General features: G+C 42.2%; 1 protein-coding gene across 9 annotated transcripts in view; it reads left to right on the forward strand.

Moving 5' to 3' along the window:
- amph (amphiphysin) overlaps positions 1 to 19872 on the forward strand; it is a 117231-nt gene that overhangs the window by 23582 nt on the left and 73777 nt on the right. For all 9 annotated transcript variants that reach the window (XM_045206162.1, XM_045206164.1, XM_041841475.2 and 6 more), the window contains exons 2-3: positions 4262 to 4342; positions 19710 to 19764. In XM_045206162.1, coding sequence (XP_045062097.1) covers positions 4262 to 4342; positions 19710 to 19764 — 136 coding nt within the window. The remainder of the gene's footprint in view (positions 1 to 4261; positions 4343 to 19709; positions 19765 to 19872) is intronic.

The following is a 19872-nucleotide window of genomic DNA, read 5'->3' on the forward strand; positions in this document are numbered from 1 at the left end:
GTGGACACACACAGTCCTTTAGGCTTTGGTAAAAGACATGGCAAATAGGGGTGAAAATACGGTCTGCTAGCATTTTCAATAGTTTCCCATCTTGGTTGTGTGTACCTGGTGGCTTATCATTATTGATGGATTACAATCGTTTTTCCACCTCTCCCACACTAACTTGACCAAATTCAAAACAGCAATCCTTCTATTTCATTATTAGATATTTTATACAAAAATATGATGGTTCACTTTTCAATGTTGTCATTTCACTTCTCAGTTTGTCCACTTTACCAGTGAAATAGCCATTGAAATGACAGTCTTCGTCTCTGCAACCTGATCCCCTTCCGCTGAAGCAATCACTATCACCTAGAAAGCTGTCTGCGATAAACAAACAATGCAACCGCTTACGTAACCCTCCGTCGCATCGTTTCGTTTTATGCTAATGCCCTCTAGGCTCTGTGCTTCTGTTGTCTTACTAGTCCCTGAGTTGTTGTCGCTTACTTGTTAAGTTCATGACATTCACTCATTCAGCGTTTGGGCTAGCTTTGAGGGAACTGGGGACCAATTCAGTGTATTTGACGCTGGGACAACGCGCTGAGAGACCGCTGACTCAGCATAATGCTTTTACTCAGTTTGTGTATTCCTCTGTGCCATATAGATTTGTACTGTATGTCAGATCACTCTACCTGTCTGATAGTGTTTACTTAATGGACTGGGGTACAGATCTAGGATCAGCTTCCCCTCCCCCAAAACGTCACCCTACTCCATAGGCTACCAAGGGGATTCTCTAGACTGTTGACCACTAAGAGGATTGGCCTCTTCCCTTGTCCTTTGGAGAGGGCCAGATGGCTACTCCATTCGGGATCAGCCCACTTTCTTTCTCTCTGACTCAACCTTTTCACCAGGGACTGGGTCGTATTCAGCTAGGAACAAAACAGAAGCAAATGGGCCAAAGCGGGGAGGGACTACCTGAACGTGTCCACTAAGAAACACTTTTTGGTTCATTTTCTCTTAGAGTAGTGAGTGGTTCCCAAACAGTGGTCCGGGAGCCACTGCTGGGCCACAATTTGCCACATGTTAGTTCACAGGAAGGAATGTTTAGGCCTTAAATGTATTTGTTTGTTTGAAATGTGTTTTTATTTGGTTTGATTGTGTTTTTATTCTCATCAATCAATTCCACAGTAATATTTTGTAGGCCGAGGTTTAGCATCATGTTCTCCCCACCCTCCAGGAAGCCTTTTCCCGTTTTCTAAATGTTCATATAGGCTAACGTTCTGCACATGTGCCAAACAATGGAGAAAATGGTCAAGGCATCCTGCGGGCAGGGCGAAAAGGGTCCTTAGCCACTCTGTTTTTTAAAAAGCCATCTTCACTGTTCTGTTATTTTATTCCATCAAGTCACTCACAAATGGATGAATCACATTTCAGACCATCCCATTAAGTATGGTAGAGGGTAGATGTAGCTACTTGACCCTCATACTGATTCGGTATAAGAGCAGGCAGCTTACGATGTCCGCTGAAACGTTTGTGGTTTTTGTTGTGGTCCGAGGAAGAACGTGTTTGGCATTGATTGACCGTATGGACAGTCTGGACTGGTTGTTTGCCAAGGAGGAGGTTCTATTGGCTTGGATAGCATGGCCAATAGAATAGGGTCACATCACATCTGTCATGAGTCATGTGCAGTGATGAGCTACCTTTAAAGTACAATATCAAAGATAGTCAATTATTTCAGATTATATTGAATAGTCAATATCATTTTTCCAAATTTGACATGAAAGCATGCACATTCTGTATTTGCACATAGGCCTACATTATACATTTGCACAGCCTATCAAACCCTATTTTCAGATTGCGTAAATTAAAACTGCTTTCACACTACACGATATTCGTGACAAATTTTATGATCATGCTCTGAAAGGTTGTACGAGTGCTGTGTACAGACTCTCGATGGTCATACAGCCTTGAGGAACTAAATGAAAACATGCTTCATATTTATTATACCCGATGCACATTCTATAAATGTCTGACATTCTTTGTTCCAGTAAACAGTCAGTAAACATGAAAGCCTTTCATTTAACAAATGTGATAATAGAACTCAAGTGTCGTGTAGCGTGAAAGGTTATACGATTGTAGGAATTATACAATTGTGTAGTCTGAAAGGAGCTTTGGGAATGCCTGGGGACAGGTGAGGTCATTCAAGAGTGGAGAATCCTATGGAAAACACTATTTATTTACACTATATCTACAAAAGTATGTGGACAACCCTTCAAATTAGTGGATTCGGCTATTTTAGCCCCACCCGTTGCTGACAGGTGTATAAAATCGAGCACATGGCCATGCAATCTCCATAGGAAAAACATTGGCAGTAGAATGGCCTTGCTGAAGAGAGACTTTCAACGTGGCACCGTCAAAGGATGCCACCTTTCCAACAAGTCAGTTCGTCAAATTTCTGCCCTGCTAGAGCTGCCCCGGTCAACTGTAAGTGCTGTTATTGTGAAGTGGAAACACCTGGGAGCAACAACGGGTAGGCCACACAAGCTCACAGAAATGGACCGCAGAGTGCTGAAGCACGTAGTGCGTAAAAATCGTCTTTCCAAACTTGCCTCTGGAAGCAACGTCAGCACAAGAACTGTTCGTCGGGAGCTTTATGAAATGGGTTTCCATGGCCAAGCAGCCCCACACAAGCCTAAGATCACCATGCGCCATGCCAAGCGTCAGCTGGAGTGGTTTAAAGCTCGCCGCCATTGGACTCTGTAGCAGTGGAAACGCGTTCTCTGGAGTGATGAACCACGCTTCACCATCTGGCAGTCAGACGGACGAATCTGTGTTTGGCGGATGCCAGAAGAACGCTACCTGCCCGAATGCATAGTGCCAACTGTAAGGTTTGGTGGAGGAGGAATAATGGTCTGGGGCTGTTTTTCATGGTTCGGGCTAGGCCCCTTAGTTCCAGTGAAGGGAAATCTTAACACTACATCATACAATTACATTTTAGACGATTCTGTGCTTCCAACTTTGTGGCAACAGTTTGGGGAAGGCCCTTTCCTGTGACAATGCCCCCGTGCAAAAGTCGAGATTGGTGTGGAAGAACTTGACTGGCCTGCACAGAGCCCTGACCTCAACCCCATCGAACACCTTTGGGATGAATTGGAATGCCAACTGCGAGCAAGGCCTAATTGCCCAACATCAGTGCACGACCTCACTAACGCTCGTGGCTGAGTGGAAGCAAGTCCCCGCAGCATTGTTCCAACATCTAGTGGAAAGCCTTCCCAGAAGAGTGGAGGATGTTATAGCAGCAAAGGGGTGACCATCTCCATATTAATGCCCATGATTTTGGAATGAGATGTTTGACCAGCAGGTGTCCACATACTTTTGGTAATGTAGTGTATCTTTTGAAAATTCTCTACTCATTAGCAACCAGTACCCAGTGCCCAGGTCAACAAGAATACAATTCAGTTGGTATTCAATCTAGTTGGCAAGTCTGTAATTTTCTGCCCTCTGTTGTTTTTTTTATTGCCTTTTTTAAAATTGTTTTGCTATAAAGTGTGTTGCGATTTTAAATAGAATATTAATACAATTTGATTTGATTTTAAATTGATGAGTGTGTGCTAAGCTCCAGGGTGAAGTTTCCCCAAATGCAGATCAAGGATCAGCCTCTCCTCCCCCAATCCTAACCTTAGCCCAGTGTAGTCAGAAACATGATTTTCCTGTGTTTTATATATATTTTCACAATGCGGTAGGAATAATATTGTGAAATTGTGAAAATAATTATAATGCCCTTTTAGTGTAAGAGCAGTTTGAAAAGACCACCTGACATTTCATCCTGTTTTGGTGGGAGGGAGTTTTAGCCTACCTGGCGACATCACCAGGCGATATAAGTTAATAGACTAATAACAGAGTTTCAAACCTCTCTGCCAATAACAGCTAGTTTTCAGGTTACATGTGGCTCGTTCAATTAGGCCCCTCGCTCAGACCACTCCCAGACAGTCTTAGCAAAATTCTTGCTTGAGAAATTGCTCTTTGCTAAGAAGCTATTTTTGTTTCTTTTTGACATTTTATTTGAATAACCACAATAAGGTACTTAATTGTTACCCAGAAATGATTTGATAATGAGATCAAAATGACTGCATTGGACCTTTAACTATTAAGGGAAAATGCAAAACTGACACAAAATCAGTGTCTAGGGGCAAATCACCCTACTCCTATCAGCAGCAAAAGTGGCTAATTGATGCTTATTTCACAGACTGTCTCTGAACATATTGTGTTCATTTGGTTCCAGGTACTGCAGAAGCTGGGAAAGGCGGATGAGACGAAAGATGACCATTTTGATCAAGCCGTCCAGAACTTCAAGCGACAGGAGGTGAGGAAGGCCAATGACTTTGTTCTCTCATATTATATTACATAATTGAATTTTGTCAGGTACCATCTCAGTGGCCTTTTGTTTAGAGTGTCCACCCTGAGATTGGAAGGTTGGGAGTTCGATCCCCGGTCGAGTTCTCCCAGACTCTCAAAATGAGACCTGATGCTTCTCTGCTTGCATATACATTTTTAACAATACTATGATGCCTGGTGAACGGATTCCTTCTTCAGACCCCCTTGTTTCATATACACCCTCCATATGTACAGTATTTGGACAGATGGAGCCCTAAGGGTGCTGGTGCACCTGCCCTTTTGCCCTACTATATAAAAAGTGGCCTTTTGATTGGTGATGTTTTTTTTAAACTAATTACTTTATATTACATGTGTTTCTCTTTTCTCTCTTGTAACTTTAGATATAACAAATTGCCCATCAAACTAGATAATTTCTCATAAACATATGAATCTTGAAAAAAGTCCCCTCCCACTGCCCTTTTTCCACTGTGACTCGTCCTGCATGCATGAGCTACCTACCGACGCCGGACGGTGAGTTTGAAATGAATACTGCCAGTAGTAGGTTACTTTGTATTTGCTAGCACAGTCAGGGACAGGGAAGGGGCAACTGCAATTCGACTGTTTGTCAGTAGCAGAACAAATTCAAATCAAGTCTAGTTCGCTTGTTTTGACAGCATAGTCTAGCTATAGCTGATCTAGCCTACATTCTTACTCCCTTTCATCTCTGGTTCTAGCTTGCTTGGTCTACAATGTGTGATGAGTGAGTGTGTTTATGCAGAAAATGAAGGCCCTACAGTATGTAAAAAAAATAGCTTTTAAAATAAGGGAGAATTTGGCTACAGGATCACTGATTTGAGATCAAATGTTTCATATGAGGCAACAGTACAGAATTTCACCTTTTATTTGAAGGTATTTCCATACATACCTGTTTTATCGTTTAGAAATGAAAGCACTTTATGTATCTAATCCCCCTATGTGAAGAAGTCAAATTGTATTTAGACAAATTCAGTAAAAAAGTTTAGTATTTGGTCCAGTGGCGTAGGCAGGAATCAGTTGATGGCAGGGCCAGCAAGAATGTAGGTGGGCCAAAATTTGGGCACTCAAATCATTATTAAATCATAATAAAAGCATAGCCTACCCTATACCCTACTGTAATCGATTGCAAACAACAAACTATCTAACATGTGATTTTGCATTACAGACCAAATAGTCTTGTAGGCCTACGTAAATCCATGACTCTTGCATTTAACATGTGACTCACATAGACCTACACATAATAAACCATAGGCTTATAATTAATAGACTATGAGAAATGCCCTGATAGAACAGTAATAATCACAATAGGTTCGGCAACCTCTCACTGGCTCAGCAACCAGGAGATAGTAGGCTAGGCTCAGCAACCAGGAGATAGTAGGCTAGGCTCAGCAACCAGGAGATAGTAGGCTAGGCTCAGCAACCAGGAGAAAGTAGGCTAGGCTCAGCAACCAGGAGATAGTAGGCTAGGCTCAGCAACCAGGAGATAGTAGGCTAGGCTCAGCAACCAGGAGATAGTAGGCTAGGCTCAGCAACCAGGAGATAGTAGGCTAGGCTCAGCAACCAGGAGATAGTAGGCTAGGCTCAGCAACCAGGAGATAGTAGGCTAGGCGGCCACAAATGTAACCAGTTAACACTAGGAGAGCAGAGAGTGTCATATTGACTCCAAACGAATGTACTTTTTTAATTACTCTGCCATTATGTCCCGTTCTTGACTTTTCCTAAATAAGTCTAAAACACTATCGTTGTTAGAATCTTCATAACACAAACAGAATTTGTGTTATAAGCAGTTTTAAGAGGACATCATTTAGTAGCTGATGATGGCCCATCGAAACTACACCTAAACTATATCGAAACTACACTGAACAAAGATATAAACGCAACATGCAACAATTTAAAATATTTTACTGAGTTAGAGTTCATATAAGGAAATCAGTCAATTGAAATAATTCATTAGGCCCTAATCTATGGATTTCACATGACTGGGAATATAGATATGCATCTGTTGGTCACAGATACCTTTTTTTTTAAAGGTAGGGGCGTGGAGCAGAAAACCAGTCAGTATCTGGTGTGGCTACCATTTGCCTCATGCAGCACGACACATCTCCTTCGCATAGAGTTGATCAAGCTGTTGATTGTGGCCTGTGGAATGTCGTCCCACTCCTCTTCAAATGGCTGTGCGAAGTTGCTGGATATTGGCGGGACCTGGAACACGCAGTCGTACACGTCGATCCAGAGCATCCCAAACATGTTCAATGGGTGACATGTCTGGTGAGTATGCAGGCCATGGAAGAACCGGCACATTTCCAGCTTCCAGGAATTGTGTACAGATCCGTGCATTATTATGCTGAAACATGAGTTGATGGCGGCGGATGAATGGCACAGCATTGGGCCTCAGGATCTCGTTACGGTAGCTCTGTGCATTCAAATTGACATTGATCAAATGCAATTGTGTTTGTTGTCCGTAGCTTATGCCTGCCCATACCATAACCCCACCGCCACCATGGGGCACTCTGTTCACAACGTTGGCATCAGCAAACTGCTCTTCCACACAATGCCATACTCGCTGTAGGCCATCTACCTGGTACAGTTGAAACCAGGATTCATCCGTAAGAGCACACTTCGCCAGTGTGCTAGTGGCCATCGAAGGTGAGCATTTGCCATCTGAGGTCGGTTATGACGCCGCACTGTAGTCAGGTCAAGATCCTGGTGAAGACGACAAGCACGTAGAAATTCTTTGGTTTTGCAAACCCCCAGTTTCATCAGCTGTCCGAGTCGCTGGTCTCAGACGATCCCGCAGGTGAAGAAGCCGTACGTAGATGTCCTGGGCTGGCGTGGTTACACGTGGTCTGCTGTTGTGAGGCCGGTTGGATGTACTGCAAAAGTTTCTAAAACGATGTTGGTAGAGAAATTAACATTAATTTATCTGGGAACAGCTCTGGCGGACATCCCCGCAGTCAGCATGCCAATTGCACGCTCCCTCAAAACTTGAGACATCTGTGGCATTGTGTTGTGTGACAAAAATGCACATTTTCGAGTGGCCTTTTATTGTCCCCAGCACAAGGTGCACCTGTGTAATGATCATGCTGTTTAATCAGCTTCTTGATATGCCACACCTGTCAGGTGGATGGATTATCTTGGCAAAAGAGAAATGCTCAATAAACAGGGATGTAAACAAATTTGTTCACAAAATTTGAGAGAAATAGGTTTTTTGATGAACAGCTCATCTTGGACTGGACACAGTGGCAGCGAAATGAAATGTGTTACAGCCTTAATTTAAAATGGATTAAATGTAGATGTTTTTGTCACTGGCCTACACACAATACCCCATAATGTCAAAGTGGAATTATATTTTTTGAAAATGATACAAATTAAATAAAAATGAAAAGCTGAAATGTCAATAAGTATTCAACCCCTTTGTTATGGCAAGCCTAAATAAGTTCAGGAGTAAAAATTTGCTCAACAAGTCACATAATAGTAACTTAATTTATGTCCTCCTAATTGCCCTGAATACCTCTGTTGATCCTACAGCTATTGTATGCAGTAATCATGAGCCTATGAACCAGAGTTACACTGTTAGCACTGAGGCGGTGTGCCCTAGTAGGAAGACCATTGTGTGCAGCTCACCCTGCACTATCAGCTTCAATATAAATAACATGAGCAAGTCTACTTCTGATAAGCTTCCCAGTAAAGTATTAAAACCAATCAAGCAAACCAGAAAAGTGCTAATAATTGCTCATTTTAACATATGCAGCCTGAGAAACAAGGTACATGAAGTCAATAACTTGCTTGTAACATCTGACATTCATATTCTGACTATCTCTGAAACTCACTTAGATAATACCTTTGATGATACAGTGGTAGCAATACATGGTTATAACATCTACCGAAAAGACAGAAATGCCAACGGGGGCGGTGTTGTGGTCTATATTCAGAACCACATTCCTGTAAAGCTTAGAGACGATCTTGTTTAGACACACCTACTCATTCAAGGGTTTTTCTTTATTTTTACAATTTTCTACATTGTAGAATAATAGTGAAGGCATCAAAACTATTAAATAACACATATGGAATCATGTAGTAAACAAAGAAGTGTTAAACAAATGAAAATATATTTTATATTTGAGATTCTTCAAATAGCCACCCTTTGCCTTGATGACAGCTTTGCACACTCTTGGCATTACTTTTTTCAATCTTTGCTAACGACATTTGAGTAAACCCAGTGTGTTAATGTATGCGGATGACTCAACACTATACACGTCATCTCTTACAGCAACTGAAATAACTGCAACACTTAACAAAGAGCTGCAGGTAGTTTCGGAATGGGTAGCAAGGAATAAGTTAGTCCTAAATATTTCTAAAACTAAAAGCATTGTATTTGGGACAAATCATTCACTAAACCCTAAATCTCAACTACATCTCGTAATGAATAATGTGGGAATTGAGCAAGTTGAGGTGACTAAACTGCTTGGAGTAACCCTGGATTGTAAACTGTCATGGTCAAAACATATTGATACAACAGTAGCTAAGATGGGGAGAAGTCTGTCCATAATAAAGCGCTGCTCTGCCTTCTTAACAACACTATCAACAAGGCAGGTCCTACAGGCCCTAGTTTTGTCGCACCTAGACTTCTGTTCAGTAGTGTGGTCAGGTGCCACAAAGAGGGACTTGGGAAAATTGCAGTTGGGTCAGAACAGGGTAGCACGGCTTGCCCTTAAAGGTACACGGAGAGCTAACATTATGACATGCATGTCAATCTCTCATGGCTCAAAGTGAAAGAGAGATTGACTTCATCACTACTTGTTTTTGTAAGAGGTGTTGACAAGCTGAATGTACCGAGCTGTCTGTTTAAAATACTAGCACACAGCTCGGACACCCATGCATACCCCACAAGACATGCCACCAGAGGTCTCTTCACAGTCCCCAAGTCCAGAACAATTATATGTAATGTAGGTGCTTTAATATGTTTGGACCCCAGGAAGAGTAGCTGCTGCCTTGGTAGCAGCTAATGGGGATCCCTAATAGATACAAATAAATACAAATACAAATAATAAATTGCATGAACTCACTCTGTGTGCAATAATAGTGTTTAACATGATTTGTGAATGACTACCTCATCTCTGTACCCCACACATACAACTTTCTGTAAGGTCCCTCAGTCGAGTAGAGAATTTCAAACCCAGATTCAACCACAAAGACCAGTGAGGTTTCCCAATGCCTCACAAAGAAGGGCACCTATTGGTAGATGGGTAAACAAAGGAAAAGCAGACAATGAATATCTGTTTTAGCATGGTGAAGTAATTAATTACACTTTGGATGGTGTTTCAATACACCCAGTCACTACAAAGATACAGGCCTTTTTCCTAACTAAGTTGCCGGAAAGGACAGAAACCTTTCAGGGATTTCACCATTATGGCCAATGGTGAGTTTAAAACAGTTACAGAGTTCAATGGCTGTGATAGGAGAACACTGAGGATGGATCAACAACATTGTAGTTACTCCACAATACTAAACTAAATTACAGAGTGAAAAAAAGGAAGCCAGTACATAATAAATATTCCAAAACATGTATCCTGTTTGCAACAAGGCACTAAAGTAATACTGCAAAAAAAGTGGCAAAGCAATTAACTTCAGTGGTAAATCCAGCACATCACTGAGTACCACTCTTCATATTTTCATCCATGGTGGTGGCTGCATCATTTTTTTACATTTACGTAATTTAGCAGACGCTCTTATCCAGAGCGACATACAGTAGCGAGTGCATACATTTTTTCATACTGGTCCCCCTTGGGGATGCGAACCCACAACCCTGGCGTTGCAAGCGGCAAGGACTAGTTTTTTAGGATAAAAATAAACGGAATACAGTGCTATAAGCACAGGCAAAATCCTAGTAGAAAACCTGGTTCAGTCTGCTTTCCAACAGAAACTGGGAGACGAACAATAACCTAAAACACAAGGCCAAATCTACACTGAAGTTGCTTACCAAGACGACATTGAATGTTCCTGAGTGGCCTAGTTACAGTTTTGACTTAACCCTAAAGTCTCACTGCCTCCTTCTCACAAATGATCCCAAAAATATAAAAATTAAATAAAGTTGGTTCAACACAGTGGCGGGTCATTTTGACCCTAGGACAACGGGTGGGTTAAATTGGCTTGAAAATCTATGGCAAGACTTGAAAATGACTGTCTAGCAATGATCAACAATCAACTTGACAGAGCTTGACATTTTTTAAAAAGAATAATTAGAAAATATTGTACAATCCATGTTGCAAAGCTGTTAGAGACTGACCCAAAAAGACTCACTGCTGTAATCGCCGCCAAAGATGCTTCTACATAATATTAACTCAGGGGTGTGAATACTAAATTAGATATTTCTGTATTTTATTTTCAGTAAATTAGCAAACATTTCTAAAGACATGTTTTCACTTTGTCATTATGGGGCATTGTGTGTAGTGGGGTTAGAAAAACACAACAAAATGTGGAATAAGTCAAGGGGTATGAATACTTTCTGAAGGCACTTGTGACAAGTACTGAGGATTCGAAGAGGCAGGACGCAGACGCAGGAATCAACAAGGTAAAGGTTTACTTAACAATGAGAAAGAGAATAACAAAGAGCGAGTAAACGACACGACGCTAACAATTACACACAACAATGACTGAACAGTCCAGGGCTATATAGTGGTGGTGATGGGATGATGAGGTGCAGGTGCGCTGGAGGTGACTAGGGTGCATTGGGTTTCCATTCCTGTGTTGCCGAGGTGGTGCGCTCAGTAAAGCGGCGAATCAGAGCGCCGGAGGGGAGTAACGGGAGGAGACGTGACAGCACTGTATATCCTTTAAGGACATATGGGCATGTAGTTGTACGTCAAGCTGCCTCACGCTGCAGAAACAGGAGATAAGCTCCTGCCCTATGGGCCATTTGGCTCGGACAGGTCTTACTTACTTACTACTACAATATTGTTAATCAAATTATGGATCAGTTAATTGGAGCATGGTACTGTACTTGCAACATCAGGGTTGTGGATTTGATTCCAACATTGGTCACATGTATTCTGGACTCCGACATTTCTCGTTCTGATATTTCTTCATTTTTGGGGATTTGTGTGTATTGTTTTGTATTGTTAGGTATTACTGCACTGTTGGAGCTAGAAACATAAGCATTTTGCTGCACCTGCGATAACATCTGCAAAATATGTGTATGCGACCAATAAAATGTGATTTGATTTGATTAGCAACTGAGTACATGTTAACTATATGTTGCTTTGGATTAGATACACGTAATCAATTTATCATATTACCATAACTATAATATCATTACGGTATTGAAATATTATTATAACACAATAATAATTATAACTCTATTTCTACAGCATATAACCGTTCAAATCGCTTTATGCACAAGAAAACAGAGAAATATCTCAATGTACAACAGACATTGTAAAGCCTATACACAGTGAAACTAGCAATGAGGGAAATATAAAAAGATGCAGTATTTAGTCAATTAAAATCAATTAATATGGTCTAGATTACTGCTGCAATCCTATTGTGTGACATGAGTAGTGTGAAAAATGGTGATCCGATTAGGCTCGCTCCCACATGCACACACACACACCTTCTGTGTGAATGAGAGGTGATTCAAGACATGGCATGCATTTATGGTGGTGAGATCTAACCCCCCCCTCTCTCTCGCTCTCTCTCTCTCTCCCCATCTCTCTCTCTGTCCCATCTCTCTTTTTCCCGTCTGGATTACTGCAACTCGCTGTTGGCTGGGCTCCCTGCCTGTGCCATTAAACCCCTACAACTCATCCAGAATGCCGCAGCCTGTCTGGTGTTCAACCTTCCCAAGTTCTCTCACGTCACCCCGCTCCTCCGCACACTCCACTGGCTTCCAGTTGAAGCTCGCATCTGTTACAAGACCATGGTGCTTGCCTATGGAGCTGTGAGGGGAACGGCACCTCCGTACCTTCAGGCTCTGATCAGTCCCTACACCCAAACGAGGGCATTGCGTTCATCCACCTCTGGCCTGCTGGCTCCCCTTCCTCTGCGGAAGCATAGTTCATGCTCAGCCCAGTCAAAACTGTTCGCTGCTCTGGCACCCCAATGGTGGAACAAGCTCCCTCACGACGCCAGGACAGCGGAGTCACTCACCACCTTCCGGAGACATTTGAAACCCCACCTCTTTAAGGAATACCTGGGATAGGATAAAGTAATCCTTCTACCACCCCCCAAAAAAAATAAATAAATAAAAATAAATAAAAACTATTATGAAAAAAAAAAAATGGTAAAGTGGTTATCCCACTGGCTATAGGGTGAATGCACCAATTTGTAAGTCGCTCTGGATAAGAGCGTCTGCTAAATGACGTAAATGTAAATGTAATGTAAACGTCTCCCCACCTGTCCTATATAATCCTGATTAGAGCGCTTTATAACACCAGTGTGGTTTTACATAGTCAACTGGCCTTCCTTCCTCTCCCTCACTGCTCTCTATTTCCGCTCTCTACATTTACCTCTTTCAAATATCTCCCCGAGAACATTTAATGTTAAACTTTCGTTGTCTTTTCATCCCTTTTTTTACCCTACCTATGCCTTAACTCTCTGGCCTGTCCATCTGGCCACTCCCAGTCCCTCCTCTCCACTGTGACAAGTTGTAGAGCTTCGTTGCATTCTGATGCAATTCCGAATACTGATGACACTGGTAGACCTGAGCAATAGATCAAAATGGCAGCTGGATAATTTAGATGTATCTCTCTGCTGTGTAGGATGCAGCCATAGCCAAAGTGACATTTAGTGGTTCATTTGTGTCAGTTTAGACCCAAATGTAAATATCCATAGGTTGCTGTGTTGGGTCTTTCAGAGAGAGACTGTGTGTGTGTGTGTGTGTGTGTGTGTGTATGTGTGTGTGTGTGTGTGTGTGTGTGTGCGCGTACACATGCATGTATCACATCTTATTTCTTATACATGTGTAACGGAGTTAAGAAAGTACCGTAAACTCACTCCACAGCTAGCTTGAAATGTCACCGATGGAACCATCCAAGAGGTGCATTTTGTATGGCTCAATCGGTTTGCACATTGTCAAGGAGGGCGGTCACGTGTGTTGTGAAGCAGAGGATCACTGGTTCGAGCTCAGTGTGGGGCAGTCGGACAGTGGAGGAAGCTAAGCTGTTAGCAGCACACTAACCCCCGTTACAGGTCTATGTTTTTTTGAGAGAGTGTGTGTGTGCGTGTCTGTGTGGGGGTGTGAATACCAAGATTACCTACTTATGCACTCTAGTGTGTCTGTGTGTCTGTTTATGTGGTGTGTGTGTGTGTGTGTGTGTGTGTGTGTGTGTGTGTGTGTGTGTGTGTGTGTGTGTGTGTGTGTGCGTGCGTGCGTCTATGCAAATGAAGTGGCAGCAGTCCAGAAGGGAAATGCTTTGTGCTAAATTCCCAGCTCCCCCGCAGTAGCCTGAGATTGATTCGCCCCGCTCCGCTGTGCAAAAGCATCATGAATCAGCGCTAGACAGACTGTGCTGCTGATTCATACTGAAACTCTTACTGCCACTTTGCTTGGAACAAGTTTTGCATTTCCCCCACTAAAGGTTAAGGTTAGGGGGCTGAGAAGCTGATCCTAGATCTGTACCTAGGGGAAACTTCACACTGGAGCGCTGAGTCATACTGGAGGGCTGGCACTACAGCGGCTGGTGCCGCCACTTCTGCTGTTGCTTACGCTACACCAGCCAGGTTTTGCAAATCCCAAGCAAAGACCACGGACCACGCTGTGCTAACAAGGCAGCGGTCCAAACCCCCGAAAATGTGTCAGACGGGGAATACCATGCAAAGCTAGGAAAAGCTGTGAATTCAATACAGAATGTTTCATATGGTAAATATGAGGGTGAGCTACAGCTAGGAAGGCTGAAATCAGAAAACGGTTCAAAACAAATTCAATACAAAATGTGTCATATGGTGACAAATGGCATGCAAAGCAAGGAAGGCTGAAGTCTTAACTCCAAGATGTATGGTTAATAGCACTCAAAGCTATGGAGAGCACACAAAATGTGGGATACAGTGACAGCATGCAAATATTTCAAGGATTGTATAGCCAAACCTAAATGCCATGCAAAGCTAGGAAAAGCTATAACCTAGAAGACATAATGGTAAGTCCCAGGCAAAGCTAGGATGGCCTGAAATGGTCTTAAAATTATACTATTTTATACTATACAACCTCCAGAGTGGCGCAGTGGTCTAAGGCACTGCATCGCAGTGCTAGCTGTGCCACTAGAGATCCTGGTTCGAATCCAGGCTCTGTCGTAGCTGGCTGCGGCCGGGAGACCCATGGGGCGGTGCACAATTGGCCCAGCGTCATCCAGGATAGGGAAGGGAATGGCTGGCAGGGATGTAGCTCAGTTGGTAGAGCATGGCGTTTGCAACGCCAGGGTTGTTTGTTTGATTCCCATGGGGGGCCAGTATGAAAAAAATATATATGTATGCACTCACTAACTGTAAGTCACTCTGGATAAGAGCATCTGCTAAAATGTAAATTTGCTGGTACAATAAATGCTGGAATGTGTTATCTGATTGATAGCAGGTAAAGCTACAGTAGGAGGACTTAAATGTACCATGTTTACATTTTAGTCATTTAGCAGACGCTCTTATCCAGAGCGACTTACAGTTAGTGAGTGCATACATTTTTCATACTGGCCCCCTGTGGGAAACGAACCCACAACCCTGGCGTTGCAAGCGCCATGCTCTACCAACTGAGCTACAGGGGACCATGATGGAATGCTTTCAAAGACCAACCACAAAACTTTATTTACAGTGAAGAAATAACAGAATGACCAAGGGTTACTCGGCACTGTACAACTAAATTACATACATATTAAGTTATAGTTGTGCAAATTACTACACTACAATGACTAGTGGGTCAACATTTCTTACTGTACCTGGTTATACGCACAGGGTCGCGATCCCAACCTGTCAATATCAAAAGAAATTACTTCCTAAATTGGCCCATTATTATTTGTCATTTTAGCAGACACTCTTAGCAATTAGGGTTAAGTGCCTTGCTCAAGGGCACATCAACAGATCTTTCACCTAGTCGGCTCGGGGATTAGAACCAGTGACCTTTCGGTTACTGGCACAACGCTCTTAACCACTAAGCTACCTGACTGCATTAGCCGACACATGTTCCAGCATAAGTTCAAAGTTTGTATAACATTACATTTGCAGAATGAGAGCAAGCTCTTTCTGAAATACATAACATTTACAAGCTTCCAGCTCCATTGATGTAAACACGATAATGTGCTATGCCACGCAAAGCTAGCATAGCACTGCATCAATTGTACAAGCAGTGCTGTCATTTCAGGACCATGGACAGAATGTGTGTGTAGGCATGAGTAACTGCCCATGGTCCTGAAATGACAGTGTTACTTACCTACCATAGCCATAATGGAATATTTGTAATCAGTTCTGCCAAAATGATCAGCAATATAGCTCGGTAAAATCATTATGCACCTATTTAACCTCTTAAATGTAAGGTCCCCATATTTGGGGACCCTATTAGATTTGTTTTATTCAATTCAGTCTGGTATGAGAACTGTAGCCCATCTCTGCAAAAGCAGAGTGTCTGCGGAAAGCTGAGTATCTTGGCTATTGAACCGTGCCTTAAAATCTTCGGTGTGACTTACTACCATATATGGGAATATGAATGTATAAGGACAGGCCGAGCCGATGACCTCATTTCAAGATGGCTGCTACCTACGTTCCAGTTAGCGTTGTGTAGCAGAAACAACATGAACACGGAATACGTCTATACACACCGGAAACCGAAACTCCACAGATCATGAGGATGTCTTATTTGTCTGCCTGTGACCTACCGTTATTGATTACCAGCCCCGAGAGTCAAAATGTTTATTTTACACAACGTTTTCACCAAACATCTTACAAGGTAAGCTTCGATTTGCTCTGTGTTTGAGCTATTAAATTAATCCTTCGGTTGGTAGGAACAAATCTAGCCTATTGCCAATGTTATCTGATGATGTATGACTGAATGGCAACATCGAATGTCCACCGAGTGACGATATCTTCTCGCATCAAAAGTATGACGTCGCCTGCTTACGCGCTGAAGGCATCCATTACACAGGGGATTGGCTACTATGGCACCTTGACAGTCTTGTAGCCAATGAGATAAGCTTTCCAGGGATATGCAGTTGACCTGGGTGGGAAAAAGCAAGGCCTAGAAAAGGGTTCTTCAATTCCGGTCCTGGAGGGCCGAAACACCTCTGTTTTTCATCCTCTCCTTCTAATCAGGGGCTAATTCAGACCTGGGACACCAGGTGAATGCAATTAACTACCAGGTAGAAATAAAAAACAGAAGTGTTTCGGCCCTCCAGGACCGGAATTGAAGAACCCTGGCCTAGAACCTGCGTAATGCGAACTATTGCTACCTGGCTCAGAGACGAGACGCACCGTGCACGCTACATTGTAAACAGATGTCATCGCTTTAATTTACTCGCTTTAGCATAAAAGATGGCTTCGCAAGGGGGGTACAAAAAATGGTAAAACTAAGAATATCGAACAGGAAGCTAAAAAGAAGGCAGCTATGAATAAGTATACCGACATAGAAGCTTTGAACAAAATACTGATCGGACTCGGATCAGGGGAGCGATTTGGACAACGAGTATTCCGACTCGGCCGATGAAGATTGCTTTCTAGAAGGATCGGATCCACTTTTAGATCTGTAAGTAAGTTATTTTCATGACTTGATATAGCTAATTTACTATATGTATTTCATTTTTTATGAGTTGTCTGCTTTTTGTGCTTTGCATTTAGTTTACATAGGCCGATGTAACAAGTAATTTCAATGTTATATAATTCCAAAGTAGTTATTGTCTATGTTTCATATTAGTTAACTGTTTCCTGTTAAATTTCATCCTTGTTACTTTAGAGGCCACTAAACTCTCATGGCCATTGTTTATTTGTGGTTCTCACCTCTGCCTATGTCTCCAAAGTGTTACTGTTTGCATTGTGTGCTTAACACCTTCTATGTGAGTCACTGTACAGATAAAGTTTAGGCTTGGTGTTTTTACTTTACAGTAATGTCGTTTTGTAAATGTAGTCAACTGTACATCTGTGTGTGTCTTACAACAATATATCCCTTTATTTTATTCACCACAGAGTGGGGGATGCAGAGGATTTGGATGATGACATTTTGGAGCCACCCCTACCCAGCAAGCGCCCCCGCCGGTCAAGGTCTTCACCCCCCACTGCTATGTCAATCACCCCATCTGATGGTTCTACATCCACTTTTCATAGACCGCTTGAAAAAGGAAATAGGGGCTTGTGGCACCATTCGTCCTAACAGAATGTGCTTCCCCAAGACCAAGGTAAACGACATGACAAAGACAGCGGAGAGAGGGACCATACGTTGGATCAGGACTAACAAGCTGCTTTTTATTAAATGGAAGGACACTAGGGAAGTAACCATGCTCACCACACAGCATAAGACATTCAATAACGACCATGTTGAAAGGAGGGTGAAAAAGGAAGAATGTCCCCATTCCTGTTTCTGTGAAGGACTACAATGCCAGCGTGGGGGGGTGTGGACCTATCTGATGCTCTGATAGGCTACTACCAGGTCCTCCACAAGACCAGGAAGTGGTATAATACTTTTTTTTAACCACTTTGTGGACATTGCTACAGTAAATGATTGCATTCTCTACAAGCAGATGGCCAAAGCAAAAGGTCAAACCCCTCTCTCCCAGTTGGCCTTCTGAGAGCAGCTGGTGTTGGAAATGGCTGAATTGGGGGCCCAAAGCAACCTCACAACCATCACAAGTGGTATAATACTCAAGGTGAGCGCCACTATCCAACACACATGCCAAAAGATAGAACTGCAAGCATTGCACAAAACACAGGGGGGAAAAAGGGTGAAATGCCAGATCTTCTGTCCGAAATGCCAGTTTGCTTTTTGTTTCCTGGCAGAGAGGGACTGCTTCAAAGACTATCAAGACATGCACAAGCCAGGGTGAAAGTGAAATCTAATCATCTACACCTGGGATGTAAAACGAACACAACAGCCATTTGTAAATAGTTGCGCTTATTTCTATTTTTGCACCTTTTTTAGTGAAGGACACGTGTGTAACCAAGTTTGTGTTTGATAAGACATTTTTATATATTTTTTATGTACAATACCAGTCAAAAGTTTGGACACACCTACTCATTCAAAGGTTTTTCTTTATTTTTACTATTTTCTACATTTTCTAAACGTTCAGGCACCTGTATGTCCCCCGACACACCACAATGTTTGAGAGAGGTTGGTGTTGTAGAAATTTAGTTTTTATAGTGAGCAATAACTTTTAGACAAAAACTGTGCAATTACCACATTCGGACACTGGAGAGGGTGAAAGGACACTTGATTGTACCCTGGATACCCCATAACACCACCACAATGTTTGAGTGGGGTTGATATGGTAGAAATTGTGTTTTTATAGTGAACAAATAGCATTTAGGGATTGCAAATATGTAATAGCACTGGAATGATCTAATTTACAGCCACTTTGGAGAGGTTTAGGGACACTTGGAAACGTCCTGTGACCACACCTGACACCACTTACTAAAACATCTGCCCATTTCTAGTTGTTAGGTCTATCAATCCCATTTTTTTTGTCTGATATTGTTCACATGTTGTGGAAGCCATCTGATGTGTTTCCAGCTCTGGGAATCAATAATTCACTCATAGCTTGTCAAAGAAAGATGACTTTCAAAATAAAAAAAGTTATTTTGTGTGTGCTTGATCTTGTGTATTCTGAACTATGTAACTCCTATCTATCTTCTGATCATTTCCTCATAATCTCCCAGATGTCTTCTTTCCAAATTGACCAAGTTTTGGCATGTCAGAATCATGTAATTACACATGAATAGCAGTTACTTTTGGGTATGTCTATTTAGGCGGAAATCAAAATTTTGCCATTACATTTAAGAGGTTAAAATTAATATACAGAACTAAACATTAATAAACGAAAGGAATGATGGCTAATATTATTGCCTTCTGAGACAAATCGATTTTTAGCCTCAGCCTCTGATGCTAAATTAAACTGAAAGATTGCTTATCTCTGCGACTGGTTTGAGATCAGTCTTGGGAGTAAATATATGATGCCATTTGGTACAGCAAATTACTTCTGGAAGGATGTGCGATATTTTACCTTACGGAACCATTAGTTTCAATACAAAACTTGTGTGATGCATGTGGGGGGTTGGGATATATACCAATTTGGTAGCTGTTCTTCCAATAAAGTGTGTGTGTGTGACACTCAGACTCATGCATTTGTCTGCTGTTCTCACTACAGACGGAGGGCTCCCGGCTGCAGAGGGAAATGAAGGCATACCTGGCGGCTGTGAAAGGTGAGGCACACACGTACGCACACATACCTGGCAGCTGTACAAGGTAAGCGTCTGCAGAGCAAATGCTTACGCAAGAGACACATTCACTCACAGGTGAAAACACACACA

This window comes from Coregonus clupeaformis, chromosome 21, assembly GCF_020615455.1.
Source record: "Coregonus clupeaformis isolate EN_2021a chromosome 21, ASM2061545v1, whole genome shotgun sequence".
Taxonomy (NCBI): domain Eukaryota; kingdom Metazoa; phylum Chordata; class Actinopteri; order Salmoniformes; family Salmonidae; genus Coregonus; species Coregonus clupeaformis.